At 43.4% G+C, this 23,116-nt stretch overlaps 1 protein-coding gene across 1 annotated transcript in view; it reads right to left on the bottom strand.

The window, feature by feature from the left end:
• The window catches only part of DHX8 (DEAH-box helicase 8), a 140,876-nt gene that overhangs the window by 57,759 nt on the left and 60,001 nt on the right, over nucleotides 1-23,116 (bottom strand). Inside the window, exons 14-16 of the mRNA XM_068263424.1 lie at nucleotides 14,033-14,227; nucleotides 3,142-3,327; nucleotides 872-1,082 (exon numbers count right to left, since the gene is read on the bottom strand). Of these exons, the coding sequence (XP_068119525.1) occupies nucleotides 872-1,082; nucleotides 3,142-3,327; nucleotides 14,033-14,227 (592 nt within the window). The remainder of the gene's footprint in view (nucleotides 1-871; nucleotides 1,083-3,141; nucleotides 3,328-14,032; nucleotides 14,228-23,116) is intronic.

Genomic DNA, 23,116 nt, shown 5'->3' with positions numbered 1-23,116 from the left:
TTGTCCTGAAAAAAAAACCCCAATATGCGTATCATTTTGGAGGCATAAGTAATTAAAAAAAAAAAAAAGTTACTGTGGTATCATAGCGACACAGCTGAAATGCCAAAATTGTCAAGCTAGTTCACGGTTTTCTGGGGTTTGTGCCTATTAAGTGTCTATAAAATAAAGAAAAACAAGTCAGGTAACAAATACACTACATAATATACACCGGTATCTATAAAATATTTAGGTATACAGATATTCCTCCAATATGATATTGATGTATATTCATATATTTCCAGTAATATTAAGGCCAGACAAAGATATAGTGGTATTAGTGAAACATAGCATGTGATGCACGTTGTTGATTCCAATGACCGACAACCACATCTTTTAATATTCAGTAAGCTAATGAAGTGCATGAGGATGGTTGTAGACTACTTAGACAAACCAGTGGGGCTGTAATTCGGATATACTTCCGAAGATTAATGCCCAAGGTATGTATAAAACATATATGCATATATGAAAGAGAAGAATGGCATGGTTGGAAGAAAGAGAAAAAGGAAGGGGGGGGGGGGGGGGGCAGGAGTGTAGAAGTGTGAGGTGGTGAGAGAGGAAAGCTATGAAGAATGAGAATTGAGAAGATGAACCACTGCTCGTATAACATGAAGTTCTAAAACTTCCAATTGCAGGCCATGTTCCACCCGTTAACATTAACCCTTACTGAGGTATAGGTCAGCTGGCCCAGTTACAGGATCCTAATACTGTTATTGTGTCCAGACCAAGAGACTGTCGTGAGATTAAGAGGCAATATTTAAGATATCCATTGCGCTCTGGGTGATATTGTTTTTTGTAAAGCTCCAGTGACAAGACGTACCATGATTCTACATACCTGGTGGTTCTGTGAGATGTATCTGCATAACTGTGATAAGGCTGGCATCCAAGTAATCAGTTTCTGGTTCTTTCGTGTAGAGAATCTCTACTGGATATGTTCGACCCGGAATAGTGAAAATCGGAGCTTCGTAAAAATACTGGGAAAATTTGACGGCATCCAGTGTTGCAGATGTCACAATGAGTTTCATGTCAGGACGTTTTTGTACAGTCTGTAAAAGGGAAACAAATGAAAATGTATTATTTCCTTCAAATAGGAATTCCAGGGTTTATTACAATTTTAGCTTATAAAATCAAATCCTAAACTTAAAAAAAGACCACTAGCGCGAAAAAATTTATATTCTAAATGCACGATTGTGCATATGTATAAAATGTGCATTTGTTCCAGATGCGGAACAGATTGTTACAGATGCAGAAAGGTCCCAATCTTCCAATTGTAATATGAAATACTTAACGCAGAAAGAAGTAAAGGCTAAACTAAAAAAAAAAAAATGCATAAGGAACCTGGCCTGGATGGTATACAACCTCAGGTCTTAAAGGAATTAAAGCGGATCCGAGATGAAAAACTAACTATAACAAGTAACTTGTCTATATATCTTATGCAAAGTTTAGATAGTTTAAAAAGCAAATCTAGCTGCAAACAGCTTTAATAGAATATGGTTATTTCTTCCTGTGATACAATGACAGCAGCCATGTTGTTTCTAAACATTACACAGAGGCAGGCTTATCTGCACCATCAGCACTCAGACTGAAAAAAACCTAATCCTCCCTCCTCCTCCATCCTCCCCTCTGCCTCTGAAATCTCTGGCTAGAAATACCTCCCCCTCCTCCTGCCCAGACTGAGCTCCCATGAGCCCTTGCTACTATCTGAAAATGCCAATGCTCTCTGAAATGCTGTGGGCGAGGCTTGTTTAGTTTATAGGGAATTAGAGTATTAAAACAAAAACAAAAAAGTATTTGGCTTGAGGAATGCCCTATAAACAATAGGAACGGAACACAATTATGCAATGAGTAAAAGTTCATCTCGGATCCACTTTAAGTTCAGTTATCGATAAACCCCTTTATCGTATCTTGTGACTCTCTTTCAACTGGCAGATTTCCAATAGAGTGGCGAAGAGCCCACAGTTTTCTATTATTTAAGAAGGGCAAAAGAAAAAAATCAGATCTGGGAAATCATAGACCTGTATGCTTAAAATGTGTACCAGAGACGATATAAAATAAAAGTTTTATACATGCCTTGGGCTTCCTCCAGCCCCATGCGCATGGATTGCTCCCACGCCGCCGTCCTCAGCCTTCTGTATCACCGGTACCGGGTCCTGTAACTTCAGCCAGTCCCGGCCAATCTGTGCAAGAGAAGTGCACTCTTTACGTATCTCTCTGGCAGCTGCGACTGGCTGAAAGTCACGGGACCCGGTACTGGCGATACAGAAGGCCGAGGACAGCGACGTGGAAGCGATCCGTGCGTGTGGGGCTGGAGGAAGCCCAAGGTATGTATAAAACATATATATATATATATATATATATATATATATATATATATATATATATATATATATATATATATATGTATATGTACACATATATACATACACACACACATATATATATATATATATATATATATATCTCTCTTGAGGAATGCCCTATGAACTATATGAAAGGAACAATTATGTAATGAGTATAAAAAAAAAAAAAAAAATGCATCTCGGATCTACTTTAAGGGGATTAAATGGCCTGTCCTCTCTCCAATGTCTTCTGCTTGCATCTAACTGTCCAGTTGCATTTCATAATTGATGGAAAGGGGGAAGGGGGCGTTTATTGTTGTAATTAATGGTTTTGAAACCTCTGACACTGACTCCCCTGCATGTTGTGAGAATGCCACCTTCAGGCACAAACTGAGAAGCAGATCAAAATAAAATGAAAGTCATAAAAAAAAAAAAAAAAATCATGAATGTGGGTAAGTGTAGCGCTAGGTAACTGTATTGCTGATGTGTATAGCGAATGAGTAATGGCTCAGGTACACTGTTGTCTTGAAGTCCAGATGTCAGCAAGGTACACAAGTGTGTAATATATGTAATGAGCACATGTGTGACAACCTTATTCAAAGGGATAGAAATAAAAAATAAAAAAAACTAACAGCTTTAGTCACATGCCCACCTTACTCTACTCTAATCACAAGTCTAGTGTACTCTAAACTTTTTATTTTTATACACCTTATACAAAACAACTAAATACTGTACATTTGTATACATTAGTATGACTTATGTATACCTTCTTCAAAAGGCCAAATAGGACATCTGTGTGTATGGTTCTCTCATGAGCTTCATCGAGCATGATAATAGCATACTGAGTCAAGTCTGGGTCAATCAAGCATTCCCTTAGCAACATTCCATCTGTCATGTACTTGATGACAGTTTCTGGACTAGTGCAGTCTTCGAATCGAATTGTATAACCAACCTAAAAAACAAAAAGACATTTTAAACCACAGATTGTAATGGAGAACTCAATTTCCTGTTTTTTCTACTGTATTCATTAAGGTATATGCTCGTTTAAAGCAATTTAACCAGAAGTTGGATACTTGGCATTCCATGGGATTCAGACAGCACAATATATAACAGCTAAACAATCTAAACTTCACTCACAGCAAAAAAGGCCGTGAGCACTCTGTCCAGCTACAGAGAGTGAGACTGAGTGTACACCAGGAAGGCAGAAGTTATTTTTTTCTACTGTAGATCATCTGACCATTCAAAGCAATACTGAAGCAAGCTAAAACAATGAACTAGAATACTCACCTATAAAGAAGAAAGGATCCCATAGTCCTCTCAGTCCTCTCTCTGTCCCCCTCATTCCACCGCCAGTCCCCAGTGAAGTTCTTCAATCAGCTTGGTCGAATACCTCTTCAGCCCTCCTCGGGCAACCACTGGAAGCACTTGCATTCCCAAGTACTCCCAAAGTTGAGCAAGTCCGGCCTCGGGAAGTACAGATGCATCTGTCACGTCCCCGACGAGTGCTTCCCAAGCCTGCCGAGGAGTCCCAAAGGAAATACAACGGGGGAAAGCAGTGGAATGAGGGGCCAGAGGGACAGGACTGGGAAGGCTCTATGGCACCCAGAGGTTTCCCTCTTAACCTCCTGAGCGGTATGGACGAGCTCAGCTCGTCCATCACCGCCGGAGGCTGCCGCTCAGGCCCTGCTGGGCCGATTTTTATCAAATAAAGTGCAGCACACGCAGCCGGCACTTTGCCAGCCGCGTGTGCTGCCTGATCGCCGCCGCTCTGCGGCGATTCGCCGCGAGCAGCGGCGAAAGAGGGCCCCCCTAGCCGCCTGAGCCCTGCGCAGCCGGAACAAAAAGTTCCGGCCAGCGCTAAGGGCTGGATCGGAGGCGGCTGACGTCAGGACGTCGGCTGACGTCCATGACGTCACTCCGCTCGTCGCCATGGCGACGATCTAAGCAAAACAAGGAAGGCCGCTCATTGCGGCCTTCCTTGTTTATTATGGGCGCCGGAGGCGATCGGAAGAACGCCTCCGGAGCGCCCTCTAGTGGGCTTTCATGCAGCCAACTTTCAGTTGGCTGCATGAAATAGTTTTTTTTTAATTAAAAAAAAACCCTCCCGCAGCCTCCCTGGCGATCTCAATAGAACGCCGAGGAGGTTAATAAGTATCAAAAACTTTTTGCAGCTCGCTTGAAAATTGCTTTAACAGGTTATCAATATTGTTATTTTGTATTCACCTCATGTAATCCTGAAACGTCTGAATCCTTAATTTAAAGACCGGATCCTAAGGTTAACCACTGGTCGATATTGTAAGGTTGACCACTGGTTCCTAAGGTTGACCCCTGGTTCCTAAGGTTAACGAATGTATTCTGAAGTTAAGGACTGTATCCTAAGGTTACCAACTGGATCCTAAAGTTAACAACTTAATTAAAACTTAACTGCAGGGTGTCAAGAGTTCTCATTTAGTTAATTTGTGTGAATTAAGAGTGTGAGAATTTATTAACTCGCCTCAGCTGTCCTTAAAAAGTGTACCAGCAAGGAAAAAGTGCAATTTTGAAAAAAAAAAAAGTCTGAAACCATACTCTGTATCAATAAGAAGATAAGGTTAGCTCTAACTTGCCTTCCTATTACAGTATTTATGCATATTACCTAATGCTTATAGTCATTTTAGTTACCTCCAATTGTTCATTGCTTTTATAGTCTTACCCCATTTGGGCTTCTTAAATTTTATGTTGCACACAAAGTTCAGTATTTTTGAGCTGCAACCACTTGGTATCCAGAAAACCAAGGTGTTATAAACTGATCTAATCACCTTTTTCCGGCACCAGCAACTCATCAGCAAGAGTTGCACACACGACTCATCACAGCAAGCAGGAGATAGACTTTCTCAGGCTTCTTCAATATTCACGTTATTTATTCAGGAAACAGAAATACAGATAGATACAGTTCATCATATCCTAGCCACGCCAATCTTCATGTTGCGTTACAAGCTTCTTGATTAAACTTCCTGCTGAAGTCAATCAGGTACCTTCTTTCTAAACTACGTTACACTAGACTACATATGTACAGCATAAAACATATCAGATTACAGAAAGGAATGAAAATACTTAGAGGTCCTTGTCAGCATTTAGAGCTAGTGTGAAAGTAAGAAGCAGAGAGTGAGCTCTGATCGCCCACCTCGGTTTTAATACCGACTAGGAAAGAGGTAAATGTGACATAATCTTCGCCATCCCCTAGACCAGACTATTGGTTGAGCCCCCTCGTGGTGTCATAATACCCACCTACTCGATTAATATTCAATGTCACCTTTCCTTTACTTACTGGAATTTGGTATTTTGGTAAACATGGCCTATGTTGATTGTTCCTGTGGTGTACGTGTTGAGGTCAGAGTAGGCCTGTGGCCTTCTTCCAGGAACATGTTCTCTGATGTTCTCAGTATCTGCTTGTTTCTTCAAGCAGACACTGAGATGCCTCTGCCTGCATCTCAAGAAACTCTATTTATGTAAAAGACATACTCTGCGGACAAGCCTTTTTACCTAAACTCAGGCCAAGTAACTGAGGCCTACTTAAATTCTAACACAAGGCAGTGGTGGAAACAGTACTTCCTCATATGCTGTTATAAGTGGTTGCTTGATGTAGCAAGTAAAGGAATACCTAAGTCATTTACAAAAAGGCAGTTTTACTTACTTCTACCGGTGCCCTGCAGTTGCCCTGTGCCCGCGCCGGTACTCAACGATCCTCCGTTCCCCCAACATGGCTCAGTTTCGCTTTCGGCGACTGAGCCTATCGCCAGCAATGGCTACTACCCCAGACTGGGATCCTGGTGTCCCTGTGTTTTTTAATTTGATTTGTAACCAGCCCCAATGGGGTACTCTCCTCAGGTGGGGGAAGCCTCCAGATCCTGGCTTGTCCAGTATTCCATGCTTTTGGGGGTCTCATTGCTGGATTAGCATGGCTAAGCATCTTTAGGATACAGAAACTTCCCCCTCTTAAGGTAAATAAGCAAAATAAGCTGCAGCAAACCTCATGCACTAAATTTTATGTCCCAAAAATTATTTTACCAGTAGTTAGTTTAGTAGTCCACGGAAAGGAAAAAGCAATGCTGCACAAAAACTCTTGGATACTTTAGTTTTGTGTTTGTACACCGCTGAAATATGTCCAATCGCAAAAAAAACCGTGGGGAAGGTTTCCTTGAGAATAAGGAAGGGAGCTGGACAGTGGAGGAAAGAGAAACACCACAGTTCATCATGGGACACCTAACAGTGTGCGACCATGGAAATAGGAAGAGTCACGTTGCCATGGGGAAACAGTGGATTATATATTTGCAGGAGTGAGAATTTGGAGTGGTGGGTAAGCTCATGGTAGGAAGTAGCCAGTGGACTGAAGGTGAACTCCGTGCTGCAGGGTGGGGAGTATAGAGATGAAGGATGGGGAAAAAATGGGTTGGGGGGGGGGCAATTGTGAAGTTGCTGTCTGGGGGAGAGGTGTGGAGTAGAGAAGTGCTGGCTGGAATGGGAGAGATGCGGAAGAAGGGCATTCAGGCTCAGGAGGTGAGGGCTGGTAGGTGAAAAGGATTGTCCAGCTCAGATGACTAGAAAGTACTCACCGAGATATTTCTGGCTGCCGCACCCATTGCTATCAGTGGAAGGAACATACATGTGTAAAAGTAGACCCGGGACTCCACCTGGATTTCAATGCAGCAATGCTGCTTTATTGCAACATATACCAAAGCTTAAAAAAATTGTTTTGGTCAAGGACCTTTATCAAATATTTTTGATTGAAACATCATGCTATGCTTTTTTGTAAGTTTTGGTATACAATACAATAAAGCAGCATTGCTGCATTGAAATTCAGGTGAAGTCCAAGGTATACCTTTGTATATTCCCCTAAAGATCATAAGTTCCTAGTCTGACTAACTAAGGCATTGAAAAAGTAACCTAGGAGAAAAAAATCCGGAGAAAAAGTTAATTGCATATGGACCCAAGTGTTTTGTGCAGCTATTTAGATCATACACACTTTATATAATTGACATTCGTACTGATCATTTCAGGCAGCAGATTTGAAACGAAAGCTGTACAGTCATGCCGCTTGGCTTCTGGTAGAACATAATGTACAGTTTTATAAAGAATTTATAAATAAGGAACACGCGCTAGTGATAATGATTTAATCTATAAAATTCTCATGTACATAGATAAAATGCTAAAAAACCCCACACCTATAACAAAACACTCATGCCTTTCATACTATTCACAATCATACCATAAATTCATCAGGTGTATCAAAAACCTCTTCCTAACAACCTGAGCTAATTAAGATCTACACCTAGACTCTTGAATGCTTATTGGCAGTCCTTAATAGCATATGATTCCTGGAGCATAGAAAAAAGGCTTTTTTCTTTTCTTTCTTTCCAGCAACTATTCCAAAAATAGATCGTATATTAAGATCCTATTCATGAGAAGAGTTGATCAATTTTGTGCAATAAACAGGTATCAGTTCCAACAGTGCATCACTCAGCCTCAGTGGATTCAGCCCGTTTGATATGTGCTGTCAGTTTTTCACACAGGCATCTTTTAAGACTTTATAAGTCACACTGCATAGATCAGCCTCAGTGGATTCAGCCCGTTTCATATGTGCTAACAGTCTCGTTTACAAACGCTTTTTCAAGCGTGACTTTACAGCAAACTATGTTCAATCAGAGTACCTCTGTCTTAGAAGCTCCTCTCCCCGATCTTCAAGCTATAGACTCAGCCGGGTACTTCAGAGCTCCCTTTTCCGTTCAGCTCTCGGCGATGCTTGGTCGCATACGTCACTTCCTGCTGACAAGTTCAGCGTGACGCCCGCTGTCTGTTCCAGCAAGCCGTAAGCTGCTCTTTCTGGTGACGTCACCTTAAAGCAATAGGATCCTTTGATGTGCAAATGGTCGCTAAGCGCTATTGCGGCCAGTTTAGTTCCTAAATGCTCCAGAAACGGTTTATTCAGTTACAAGAGAACCTCTACGCATTTCAGCTATAATACCTTGTTCAGGAGGATTGATTTTACTCGACATAGTTCATCCACTTAAATAGGTTTTTGCCTGCTCCACCACCCATGTGCAGGTTTATCTCCGCCCACCTCATCATTATGCAAAGTGTGGGTTTATGCAAGTACTTAGCTCATTTTGGCACCTCACAGCTTTTCTTATGCAGATTTATCAACACCCACCTCATCATTATGCACATGTGGGTTTATGCAAATCCTTATACTACCTCTATGACATCTCACAGCTTATCATGTGCATATTTATCTTCACCCTTCTCATCAATATGCAAATGTGGGTTTATGCAGATATTTTACTCATAACTTATCATACTACCATCACAGCAATCCATGCATAATTCTACTCCTTTCATCAATCATGCCTATTGTTTGAATGTATAGTCATTCATTAAAAAAAGCGAATGTTTCCATCTCGCTATTTAATCCTTTTGGCATCAATGGGCTCTATTCTCAAAGAGCCAAAAGTACCGCAAAATTTTACCGGTACATTCCCGCCGGCGGTAAACTCCGCATTTTTTCAGCATTCACTAACATTTTCCGCATGTTTGCCGCATGCGGGAAAGAAGATGCGGAAACGGCCATTATTCATGCGGGAATCATGCGGTAAAAAGGTCGCATGAAAAAGTGTTTAAAAAAAAAAAAAATTAAAAGTCCAGCAATCACAGCCCTTAAAGGGAAGGTTCAGGGAGGGGATACAAAAAATAAAAATAAATTTCCACTTACCTGGGGCTTCCTCCAGCCCGTGGCAGGCAGGAGGTGCCCTCGCCGCCGCTCCGCAGGCTCCCGGTGGTCTCCGGTGCCCGACCCGACCTGGCCAGGCCGGCTGCCAGGTCGGGCTCTTCTGCGCTCCATTTCCTGGGACTTCTGCGTCCCACGACGGCGCGCTGACGTCATCGGACGTCCGCCGGGCTGTACTGCGCATGCGCAGAACTACTGCGCATGCGCAGTACAGCCCGGCGGACGTCCGATGACGTCAGCGCGCCGTCGTGGGACGCAGAAGTCCCAGGAAATGAAGCGCAGAAGAGCCCGACCTGGCAGCCGGCCTGGCCAGGTCGGGTCGGGCACCGGAGACCACCGGGAGCCTGCGGAGCGGCGGCGAGGGCACCTCCTGCCTGCCACGGGCTGGAGAAAGCCCCAGGTAAGTGGAAATTTATTTTTATTTTTTGTATCCCCTCCCTGAACCTTCCCTTTAAGCCTCCACACTTCATTAAAGTCAATGGGATTCGGAATATATCACCTACTACTTGTAGGTGATAAAAAAATCGGTAATTAACGACGAAATGATGCGCCTGAACATTTTTGAGAATTGATCTTTTATTGCGGAAAATACCGACTTTTGCGGAAAGTTCTCCGCATGAATCCCGCACTTTTACCACACTTTTTCCGCATGCGGGAAAAACATGCGGAAAATTTAGAGAATGCAAACTTGACGGTATTTTGGGTGCAAACTTCCCGCATGTACTTTACCGCATGCGGGAAGTCTTTGAGAATAGAGCCCATTGTGTCCAGCTGAAAGATCCATCTGGATTCATTCCTAGACATTTTCCTAATAAAATCACCCCCCCTCGGACTCCTCTTTATCACTTCTAAACCAAAAAAGATTGTACCTTTCAAACTTCCATTATGTCTCTCTTTATAATGGTTAGAAAGTGGGTGTTTCATTTTTCTTAAGTATATTTTTAAAATGTTCCCCTATACGTGTATGCAATACTCTCTTTGTTCTTCCAACATATCTTTTATGACAGGGACATTGGATACAATATATGACCCCCTTCGTATTGCATGTTATGGAGTCTTTAATTTTAAAGGACACCCCAGCCGGTGTGATGACTTCAGTGACTTTTCCAGGATTATGTGTCATTCTGCAGTTATTGCAGAATCCACATCTTTTAAAACCCTGTTGTCCTTTTAATATCATTGACATATCTCCTTTATTAATTTCATTAGCAGCTGTGGCAATAGAAAGGCCCACATTAGGGGCTCTTTTAAAGATTAGTTTTGGGTTCTCTGGTAATATTTCCCCCAGAATTTTATCCTCCTTCAATACGTTCCAGTGTTTCCGGACAGTTCCAGATATCGCCCTGGATTGTGATGTGTATTGAAGGACCATGGAAAAGTCACTCCCGTCCCACTCTGTTTTAGTTTTTGGGGCTAATAAGTCTTCTCTTTTCTTACATGCAATCACCCTTCTAGATTCCTCTGTCTTTTGGGGTAACCTTTTTCAAGGAGGCAGTTCTCGAGATTCGAGATTTACCAGCGTGGTAAATACCAGCTGTCATTTACCACGCTGGTTGAATGGTGTTCCCAGGGGGCAGTTCACGAGATTGCGACGCAATTGTACAGAAATTGCTGAATATAATGAAGAAGCGGAGAATAGAGATAGAGGAATCTAGAAGGGTGATTGCATGTAAGAAAAGAGAAGACTTATTAGCCCCAAAAACTAAAACAGAGTGGGACGGAAGTGACTTTTCCATGGTCCTTCAATACACATCACAATCCAGGGCGATATCTGGAATTGTCCGGAAACACTGGAACGTATTGAAGGAGGATAAAATTCTGGGGGAAATATTACCAGAGAACCCAAAACTAATCTTTAAAAGAGCCCCTAATGTGGGCCTTTCTATTGCCACAGCTGCTAATGAAATTAATAAAGGAGATATGTCAATGATATTAAAAGGACAACAGGGTTTTAAAAGATGTGGATTCTGCAATAACTGCAGAATGAAACATAATCCTGGAAAAGTCACTGAAGTCATCACACCGGCTGGGGTGTCCTTTAAAATTAAAGACTCCATAACATGCAATACGAAGGGGGTCATATATTGTATCCAATGTCCCTGTCATAAAAGATATGTTGGAAGAACAAAGAGAGTATTGCATACACGTATAGGGGAACATTTTAAAAATATACTTAAGAAAAATGAGAAACACCCACTTTCTAACCATTATAAAGAGAGACATAATGGAAGTTTGAAAGGTACAATCTTTTTTGGTTTAGAAGTGATAAAGAGGAGTCCGAGGGGGGGTGATTTTATTAGGAAAATATCTAGGAATGAATCCAGATGGATCTTTCAGCTGGACACATTGATGCCAAAAGGATTACCGTAAATAGCGAGATGGAAACATTCGCTTTTTTTAATGAATGACTATACATTCAAACAATAGGCATGATTGATGAAAGGAGTAGAATTATGCATGGATTGCTGTGATGGTAGTATGATAAGTTATGAGTAAAATATCTGCATAAACCCACATTTGCATATTGATGAGAAGGGTGAAGATAAATATGCACATGATAAGCTGTGAGATGTCAGAGGTAGTATAAGGATTTGCATAAACCCACATGTGCATAATGATGAGGTGGGTGTTGATAAATCTGCATAAGAAAAGCTGTGAGGTGCCAAAATGAGCTAAGTACTTGCATAAACCCACACTTTGCATAATGATGAGGTGGGCGGAGATAAACCTGCACATGGGTGGTGGAGCAGGCAAAAACCTATTTAAGTGGATGAACTATGTCGAGTAAAATCAATCCTCCTGAAGAAGGTATTATAGCTGAAACGCGTAGAGGTTCTCTTGTAACTGAATAAACCGTTTCTGGAGCATTTAGGAACTAAACTGGCCGCAATAGCGCTTAGCGACCATTTGCACATCAAAGGATCCTATTGCTTTAAGGTGACGTCACCAGAAAGAGCAGCTTACGGCTTGCTGGAACAGACAGCGGGCGTCACGCTGAACTTGTCAGCAGGAAGTGACGTATGCGACCAAGCATCGCCGAGAGCTGAACGGAAAAGGGAGCTCTGAAGTACCCGGCTGAGTCTATAGCTTGAAGATCGGGGAGAGGAGCTTCTAAGACAGAGGTACTCTGATTGAACATAGTTTGCTGTAAAGTTACGCTTGAAAAAGCGTTTGTAAACGAGACTGTTAACACATATGAAACGGGCTGAATCCACTGAGGCTGATCTATGCAGTGTGACTTATAAAGTCTTAAAAGATGCCGGTGTGAAAAACTGACAGCACATATCAAACGGGCTGAATCCACTGAGGCTGAGTGATGCACTGTTGGAACTGACACCTGTTTATTGCACAAAATTGATCAACTCTTCTCATGAATAGGATCTTAATATACGATCTATTTTTGGAATAGTTGCTGGAAAAAAAGAAAAGAAAAAAGCCTTTTTTTCTATGCTCCAGGAATCATATGCTATTAAGGACTGCCAATAAGCAATCAAGAGTCTAGGTGTAGATCTTAATTAGCTCAGGTTGTTAGGAAGAGGTTTTTGATACACCTGATGAATTTATGGTATGATTGTGAATAGTATGAAAGGCATGAGTGTTTTGTTATAGGTGTGGTTTTTTTTAGCATTTTATCTATGTACATGAGAATTTTATAGATTAAATCATTATCACTAGCGCGTGTTCCTTATTTATAAATTGTTTATAGTTGATTTTTGAGGGTCTTGGGATCCCCTCTTTGGAACTTGCAGCTTAGGTGTTCTAGTCTCCTTAGCGCCAACTTCTGCTAATAAAGTCAGTTTTATAAAGAGGTGGGGCAGCTGTACAGTGCCCTGCTGCATGAAATTCAAGGGAATTTCCTACAAAAAAAACGGCAGCAGTCGAGGAACAGTGATGTCCCACCACTTTGTTGAAGGGGGTGCAAGGGACACTGTGATATAGCTGTAAATGCTTTTGACTTTCCACTGAGATGATCAGGAGTGAATGTTTTGGCCAAAGAAAAAGTAAAGTGTGTACTCCGCTTTTAGTAATGTACAGTTTGTTGCTCCAGTCACAGATGAACTTTCAAGTTCTTATTTTTACTTTTCAACCGCAAAAAACCTCACTCATATGACTGTGTCAGAGTGCACCGACGGGGTTATATGCATAGCGCCGCCCCGCGCTCAGCGACATACTCCATGCTGAGCAGGAAGCAAGTCACTAGGATTCCCACACTTACTGCGTCGCCCATAGACTTCCATTACCCCAAGCACTGTGCATTAAAGGAGAACTGTAGTGAGATGAATATGGAGGCTGCCATATTGATTTCCTTTTAAACAATACTGGTTACCTGGTAGCCCTGCTGAGCTATCTGCCTGCAGAATCACACCAGAAACAAGCATGGGGCTAATCTTGTCAGATCTGACAAAAATGTCAGAAACACCTGATCTGTGGCATGCTTGTTCAGGGTCTAGGGCAAAAAGTATTGGAGGCAGAGGATCAGCAGGATAGCCAGGCAACTGGTATTGCTTAAAAGGAAATAAATATGGCAGCCTCTATATACCTCTCACTACAGTTCTCCTTTAAGCGTGGTGCTTGCAGTAACGTGCTCCTGCCCTTGCGTCGGCTCAGATACTTCGGGCGTACTGCAACGGAACGCAATAAGCGTGAAAGTCTCCATAGACTCATTGCTTTTGCGGCCACTTGTGGTAAAATAGGGTAATGCAACGGAGGATTTTCCTGCAAGTGTAAAAGGACCCTTAACAAGAAAATACACAAGGACACCACATCTGTCAGTTCAACATGTTGGAATATGATTGGTAGGGAAATTATAATAAATGGTTATGCTTTTTTAAATGCTGTAATATATTGCTAGAATCAGTAAGAATTACACTAAAGTAAAGATGAAACATGAGCTTACCTCCTGACCCAAACAGCAGCCATATTCCTCAGACACTCTTTTGGCAACAGACATGGCAGCCACTCTTCTGGGTTGAGTACAACCAATTTTTCCTCTTGTTGTATATCCAGCCTCTGCTAGATATTGAGTGATCTGAGTTGTTTTTCCGGAGCCGGTTTCCCCAATAACAATGAGGATCTGATTGTCATGAACAGCCTTATGGGACACACAAAAAAAAAATGTTACCAGGTACAGAATTGGGTGCACACAAACATAATCTTACAGAAGTAAAGAAGGATGAGCTTTCAAATTTGGAAAAGCGTTTTAAATGCTTTGGGACAGAACAAGAACCTTTGCGAATGTGATCCGTGCCAGGTGGTCAAATTCCATCTGATACTTCCTCCTCCACACCCAGAAGAAGGAAGTATTTGAGAGATGGAACATAATGGTGGAGCACAGCTGCCAAAGGCTGCAATGAGGGAGAGTTAATCACCCCAATGCTGCGGCCTGCACAGGTAAAGGTTTTGGTTCAATGCCGTACGTAAAGGTTTAGGTTCTATGCCAAAGTGTTCAGAATTCAAAAGCTCATTTCTAGTAGTATACAACATGTACTTTTAATAAATTGTAAAAGTAAATAATAAAAACTGTATAATACTGCAGTAAATTAAAGAGACTCTGAAGCGGATAAAAATTGTTATTTTTACCAGGTAGTTAGCTTGAGAAGTACAAGGAGAGTTAACCCGCCACATCCCCACAGCAAAACGATGGCTTTATACTCCCAAATCCTCGGGCAAACATCCACGACTTTCAAAGTCATGGATTCTGCTGCCTGGGGTGGCAGAGCTTGGCGCTCTAGCTTTGCCTCTAATGAAGTCAATCTCCGTGCGGATCGCTGCCTCTCCCCGCCCCTCTATGTGAGAAAAGACAGAGGGGGAAAGGCGGCGATTAACTTCAGTAGAGGCAGAGCTACAGCAGAAAGCTCTGCCTCTTTCAGGTAGCGCTCACCGGATTTTCCCTCTGAGATTTGGTGGGGGTGGGGTGGGGGGGAGGGGGGTTCAAGTGATCAATGATCACAGTTCAATGATCATTCTACTACCAACAGTACAATTTTAAATATTTAGGGCCCGTTTCCACTAAGGCGAATTTGCATGCATTTTCTGCATGCAGAATCGAATGACAATACATGTCGATGGGCCCGTTTCCATTACAGGTAAAACTCGCTTCGCCCCACAGGCGGAAAAAAAAACGTCCGCCACTGCAACAATTTTCCACACAGATTATGCGTTTTCACGTATGGAAGTCAATAGTAGTGAATGGCGACAGGAAAAAATAAAAATTTCGCGTACGCACACGAATTTGCATGAAAAAAAGCCCACAAACGCACGTGAATTTGCATACTCATTCGAATCCACAGGCGTTTTTTTCTATGTGGATTCGCCTAGGTATAGTGGAAACGTAGCCCTATATAATAAATTAAATTGAAATTCTCAGTACTGCTTGACACAGCACTAAACAAGTTGGACAAACGTTGCGTTCTCAGCAACAAGAGGGAGCTCGGTAGTTACTCCCCTGTCCTCGGATTCACAGAAACATGGCTGCATGAGGACATCCCAGAAAACACCCTACTTCTTCCAGGCTTTAACCTTTTATGAGCAGGCTGCCAATCCACCCTCTCGGGGAAAAAGAAACGGGACGATTTTGTTTTTATGTCAACTCCGCATGGTGCCCAAATACATAATTACTAGCCAAGAAGTGCACCCCTGATCTCAAACTCCTCAAACTGTAGGCCAACATACTCACCCAGGGAGTTCACCTCCTAGTGCGTACATCCCCTCTGGGCTGACGTTAAATTCGCCCAGCGTGACCTTAGCAATACCATCTTGCAGTGGGAGATGTCCCTTTCAGACTCCCTGTTCATTGTAATGGACGACTTCAACATAGCCAACCTCCGTCAAGTGATGCAACACCACAACTTACCCCACCAGGAATACTTGCACTCTCAACCACTGTTACACGCCTCTAAAGAATGCCTACAAGGTCATCTCGTGGGCAGCGCTGGGTTCCTCTGACCACTGCCTCATTCATCTGGTTCTCACATACAGAAGGCACTTGGAATCTGCAAACCCAGTCCTGGGATCTACTTAACCTCCTTGGCGGTAATCCTGAGCTGAGCTCGGGGTATGCCGCCGCGGATGATTTCTCAGGCCCCGGTGGGCCAATTTGGATAATTTTTTCTAAAAAACACGCAGCTAGCACTTTGCTAGCTGCGTGTCTTACCTGATCGCCGCCGCTACCCTCCGCGATGCAGGCCCCCCCCTGCATACCCCTTGCACAGCCTGGCCAATCGCCGCCAGGCTGCGCTCTAGGGCGGATCGGGACTCCAGACGTCGATGACGTCACTCCGTTCGTCTCCATGGCGACGGGGGAAGCCCTAAAGAAAATCCCGTTCAAAACGAGATTTCCGGATGGGCTTGATTGCCGACGGCGATCAGAGGGGTGGGAGGGAGGCCGTAGGGAGGGGGGAATCATGTAGCTAGCGATAGGCTAGCTACATGGTAAAAAAATTAGGCTAAAAAACCTCCAAGCGGCCGCAAATCAATTGACCGCCAGGGAGGTTAAGTGTGGATAAATAAGGCCAAGCTCCAACTTCAGGCATGTTTTGACAGCACGGACTGGAAGCACCAAACTTGGACATCCTATATCAACTTCTGTGAGGACTTCTGTGTACCCACCAAGTCCTTTAAAATCCATGGCGTGGGACTTCCGGTTCCGGCGCCTGTGATGGTGGACGCAGACTAGCGGAGCTCCGATAAGCCGGGCCGCCCGCGGTCATACTATCATATCAGATCGCTCGGATCTCTTACATCCGAGCTGCACACAGCCCCCGCAGCACGGGGACAACCATATGGACCGCTACGTTACTCGCCAGACCCGCCAGACTAACTCCCGGGGAGACACGCAGGAACAGCAGTCACAAGGCAAGATGGCCGCCAGCGCGAGGAAGAGAGGAAATCGATCTGAGGCTGTCCACTCGCAGCAAGACTGGGAAGAAGACTCTGATGCCCCATCCGAGGAGGGTAAGCGCCCTACACCTCCCATTAACTATAAAACTATGGCCAAAGAAATGATGAAGCTGCTAGCCCCAGACCTGCAAGCCACCATTGAGTCCGCTGTCTCCAGGTCTCTAGCAAGCGTGACTAAAGAGCTTAGGGCCCAAAGCGCTAGAATAGGAGAAGTTGAACAACGAATTAGGCAGTGCGAACAGGACTGTGACTTTAATATTTCCAAGATGGACTCGCTTATAAAAGACAACGCAGTCTTCCATGCCCGCATAGAAGATCTGGAGAACAGGTCGAGGCGTAACAATCTAAGGATTGTAGGCCTCCCTGAAACATGCTGCCCTAGCGATATCCCTGAGTTCTGCGAAAAAATCCTGCCGCAGCTGCTAAACTTATCGGGAGACTTCAGAGTGGAGCGTGCTCATAGGGTAGGGCCCCCGAAAAAGAACCCAGCTAAAGCAACCCCCCGGATGGCCATGACCAGATACCTGGACTACAATGCTAAGATCAGGATACTCCGGGCCTTTAAGGCCTTGACCGAACCTCTCCTATACCAAGAAGCTACCATCAAGCTCTTCAACGATTACTCTTTTGAAGTAACGGAAAAACGCCAGGCATTCAACAAAGCCTGCTCCTTCCTCGCGCTGAAGAAAATCAAATTCTCTTTACTTTATCCCGCCACCCTCAAGATCTTTGAGGATGAAGATACTTTTAAAATCTTCAAGCATCCCCAGGAAGCGGATAGTTACCTTACCACCAGATTTTCATTCTCTTCTAGACGATCCACTTCTCCAAACCATTCTTCCAATGATCCACCGGAATGAGGGTCTACCTGCCTCTTTAATAACTCTGACGTTATTATAGTCTGACATTCTGCCGCGGACAGTCCGTATAGGCTTCGGATGCTAGGAAGCTCGCTGGTGTCATTCACAGGGAAGAAGAGAAGTCAATCCCTAAAGGTTTAGTGGCAATACACGCCACCGTGTTTTATTATAAGCAGGAACCTCAGTCCCCACTACGGTGGGACTCACTACATGTGATGGAGTTAATCTATCACCCACCTACCAGTATTTTTCTCTCCTGCACATTCTTGTTAGTTATATGTTTATTTTTCTGTTTACAGGTACTTTGGGGTGTTGCTCTCTCTATCTGGGTCCACATTGTAATTTTTTCGCTGTTTCAGATAGTTATCTTGTACTTTACGATATATTCATTATCTGCATTTTGCTCACCGGTATCTAAGATCCGTATAACATGAAAATTATATCCTGGAACGTTAAGGGTTTACGTTCCCCCATAAAAAGATCTCAAATACTCCGGCATCTAAAATCCCTAGACGCTGACATTGCTTTATTACAGGAGACCCATTTGGGCCCGTCCGAAATACAATACTTAAAAAAAATGGGTATCCCACTGCTTTGGGTCACCTGCAATTAAAAAAGCTGCAGTGATAACTTTAATTAGCAAACATCTTAAAGGCACCGTTGAGCAAACCTATGTAGATACTGTAGGACGTTGTATAGCAGTCAAAATCACACTCCCAGGAGATACTCTCACTATTTACAATGTGTATGGGCCGCATGAAGGGAAAAAAGTTTTTTTCAACGTCTAGGCACCCAGCTACTACTAGAACCACACCATTTAATAGTGGGAGGGGACTTTAACGAGGTTATGCACCCTCTCGAGGATAGAAGAACTGAGGGACGTGGGCCGTCCTCTCACAGAGCCCAAGATACCTGCCTTTTTAAACTTAGCAATCTCTTAATGCTACAGGACACCTGGAGATACCTCTCACCGAGTGAAAGGGAATTCTCGTTCTATTCCCATCCCCATAGGTCCTTCTCGAGGATAGACTACCTGTTTACTTCTCCAGATCTCACCTCTAGGCTAACTAAAGCCACCATACATGACGCAGTAATCTCAGATCATTCTCCTATTTCATAACCCTAAACGAGCTCACTCCCAGAGGCTCCGATTATATATGGAGATTCCCGTCACACCTTTATAGTGATGAGGAGTTCCACCCTCTATTACAGAACTGGTGGCTTGAATTCAGTGATGACAACAAAACCCATAAAAATGACCCTCATCTATTCTGGGACACTGCTAAAGCCGTCCTTAGAGGACGCATCATGGCATATGTTAGCTCCAAAAAAAAAAAAAAAAAGTGGCAAAGGAATACTCTGCTCAGATTAAAAAAGTAAGACAGGCCCTGTTAGAATACCAGAACTCACACTCATCATCCTCTAGGGAGCAGTGGCTCAAAGCTAAAGTAATTGCAGATAAATGGCTCAAACAAAGGGAGCTCCTCACCCAACCCTACAAAAAGCTACAATTCTTCAAACACGGCAATAAATCGGGCAGACTTCTGGCTAGATTGGCCAAAGGGGGATATGACCCTTCCCTGATCTCAGGTCTTCAGAATGACCTAGGGGAAATCAAGAATCACCCAAAAGATATTAATGATATCTTCCTCTCCTACTACAGGAACCTCTATACTAATTCTCACACCTTTAGTGAAGCTGATAGCACTAGATGGCTAGATTCTGCCCCTCTTAAAAAGCTCAATGAGGAAGACCTCAATGCCCTAATTACCACCCCCGAAATAATTCAAACTATCAAAGGTCTGGCCAACAACAAAGCACCAGGTCCAGATGGCCTATCCTCAGAGTTTTTTAAAATACTACAATTAGAAATCTCTCCTACCCTCTCTGAAGTTTATAATAGAATCTTGCGTGGTGAACAGTTTTTGCCCTCTGGAAATGATACCTACATTAAAGTAATTCACAAAAAGACAAAGGATCCCACTCTAGCTGAATCCTATAGACCCATTTCACTAATCAACCAAGATCTCAAGGTCTTAACCAAATTAATGGCCAATCGTCTGGCCATAGTCATGCCCAAGCTCATTCGCCCTAACCAGGTGGGCTTTGTGAGAGGCAGGTCTGCGGTCACCAATGTTAGAAAGTTACTATTAATTCTGGAGCAGGTAAAAGCGTACCCTTTAACCAACAAACAGAGTGCTCTCCTCTTACTCGACGCACATAAGGCCTTTGATGAAGTTCATTGGCAATGGCTGGATATGGTCTTAATAAAAATGGGTTTCACTAGTAGTTTCCTCAATCTTTTCAGATTAATGTATCAAGCCCCTAAGGCTCGTATTTATACCCCAGGTTTCCTGTCTGCATCTTTTCCCCTTCAGAAGGGGACGAGACAGGGGTGTCCCCTGTCTCCCCTACTTTTCAACCTAGCCCTTGAACCTCTCCCTAGATTACTAGACAGAGTAATTGATGGAATCAAAGTGGGGGGGGGGGGGCAGGACCACTCAGGCTCTATTTGCAGATGATGTTCTGCTATTTCTCGATGATCCTCTAGCTCAAGTACCTAAGATTTTACAATTGATAGCAGAAATAGGCAGAGAATCTGGCTTTAAAGTCAATAAAACAAAAAGCGAGCTTATGTTTCTTTCTAGCAAATGTAGTATTCCAACAGATATAAATCTTGGAGTCAAGATCACCAAAGGACCAATTACATATCTGGGAGTGCAGGTGGGTAAGGATCCTCAATCACTTTATAATCTTAATTTAACTCCACTTATCCAAAAACTAGTCAACCAACTACGCAGCTGGGAAAATCTCCCCCTCAGCCTCTCTGGAAGAGCAGCCTTATTCAAGATGATTACTTTTGGCAGGCTCCTATACCCCCTGCATGTACTCCCTTTTCTTCTGAAACACTCTGACATACAAACTTTAAATAGAGCCACCTCACTTTTCCTCTGGAAAAACAAGCGATCAAGGATAAAACTAAGCAGACTTCAGATTCCTAAGAGCCTGGGTGGTCTTGCCCTCCCCAATATCAGACTTTATAATTTAGCCTGTATGTTGCGTCACATTCGTGACTGGGTATCCCAAACCTCTGGTTTCTCCAACTATAAGCTCGAGGCAGCTCTAGTGGAACCCTGGACCCCAGTGGGTCTGCTACACTCCAAATGGTCTACTCTCCCTGTCCGCCTCAAATACAATGTCATAGTAAAGGATACCATTATCACATGGAAAGAATGCAGCAAGTTATTTCATTTGCCATGGAAGATCACTAAATATATGCCACTTTGGGGCGCCCCTGACTTCTCTCCAGGTATGAAACATAACACCTTCCTGGGTTGGGAGGCCAGGGGCGTCACCAAACTTAGTCAGCTCTTTAACTTCAAAGGTAGACGTTGGTGGAGCTTATCAAAGCTACACACCCTGTTTAGCATACCTAAAACTGACTTCTAAAGGTCCGTACACACGCCCGGCGGATCGCTCAGGAACAGCCGTATCAGTCTGACGACAGAGCGTACACACGCCGGACTGTCGCTGGCACGCCCACCCAGCGGGAGGCAACGACGGACCCGTCGTTGCCTAAAGTCCGGCGTGTGTACGGACCTTTAGCTTACTACCAAATAAAGTCCTATGTTAAATCACACTTAATTAACACCTCCTGTCTGATGGAGATCACCCCATTTGATAGATTCCTTTCACCGGGTACCGAGAGACTATCCCTTTCAACGCTACACAACGGCCTATTAGCTATCAATGCAGGAAAACTAGCACAAGATAACTTTAAACGATGGAACAAATATTTTGAGATTCCCTCATTAGAAAAACTTATAATAGAAGGCATATCAACATATAGAAAAAGCATTATTAGCGAGAGCTTGAGGGACTCTCATCTTCTCCTCCCTTTCCATGCAAAGTATGCTTTTAATATTAAATACTCCATCCCCCCTCAGGGATATTCTCCAGAATGCCCCAAGTGAAAACTTCCTAGTGCTGATATGGTACATTGCATATGGCATTGTCCTGCCATTTCACATTTCTGGGACCAAGTCTCTCGCTTCCTTAAAAGGCTCAAATGTAAACACACTGAGAAAGACCCCATACTCTACTTATTTCACAACAGGGCTCCCCCTCCTACAACTCCAAGTAAAGCCCCCTATGACCCTGATATTCTTCACGTGACACTTGCAGCCGCAAAGAAAGCCATCTTAAATAGATGGATATATCCTACTAGCCCGACTATCCAAGATGTAAAAGATGTAATGTTAGATTTATATTCCATGGACAGATATGACACACTTCTTCATAAAGAAAAAAGAGCCAAACGCTTCTTCAGTAAATGGAAACCTTTTATTTTAATAATGTTTAATCAGGAAGAAATCACTCAATTAGTTGAACCATTCAAATACTCTTCTTGGTACTGTAACGAAGATCTTCTTGGAACTCTGGGACCCTTAAAACTTCATGCCTAACATACCTATTAGCTCATTGATGTCATTTGACTTTTACCTACCTAAAGCCAAGTTAGGGTGGACCCAGTGGAGAGAGCACCCCCAGGAAGGGGGGGGGGGTGGAGGGGAGGAGGGGGGACTGATGGGGTTTATAATGTTGTTAGTGTTTAATTACTACCAATCCAAAGTGTCTTTACCCAGATTCGGACATGCTATCCCGCAGGCCTGTAGTATATACAGCCTCCCAAGATGAAAGGACTCTTGTATTCGCAGGGGGGGAATACCCTCCGTTTCATATACCTCTGATGTGTTGTTATAACTATTCCTAACATCTTGGTGATATTTGACTAGTCTGTAATTCTGTGAAAACCAAATAAAAATTGTTTAAAAAAAAAAAAAATCCATGGCGTGTCACCAGCATGTCTGTAGTGCTGCTCATATCAGCTGGCCCCGGTCCTCACCTCCATCTTTGCCAAGCCCCTTACTTAGCCACAATTGAATCTGTTCTCTGTTCTTCTATCCTGGTCTGGTACGCTAGCTCTTCTGCCAGCGACAGACACAAACTACAAAGAGTCATCAATTCAGTGGAGAGAATCATTGGAAAACCACTTGCCCCTCTGGACCTCCTCTACAACACCAGACTGCGCTCCAGAGCTTTGCGGATCGCGAGTGATCAGTCACACCCAGGCTCCTGCTTTTTCATGCGGCTCCGTTCAGGCTAGAGGTATAGGTCCATTTACATCAGGACCACAAGACACAGGAACAGCTTCTTCCCCC

The sequence above is a fragment of the Hyperolius riggenbachi genome, chromosome 12 (assembly GCF_040937935.1).
Source record: "Hyperolius riggenbachi isolate aHypRig1 chromosome 12, aHypRig1.pri, whole genome shotgun sequence".
NCBI classification, from domain to species: Eukaryota; Metazoa; Chordata; class Amphibia; order Anura; family Hyperoliidae; genus Hyperolius; species Hyperolius riggenbachi.
Note: the sequence above shows the minus strand (reverse complement) of the source record. Positions and strands in the feature narration are given on the sequence as shown.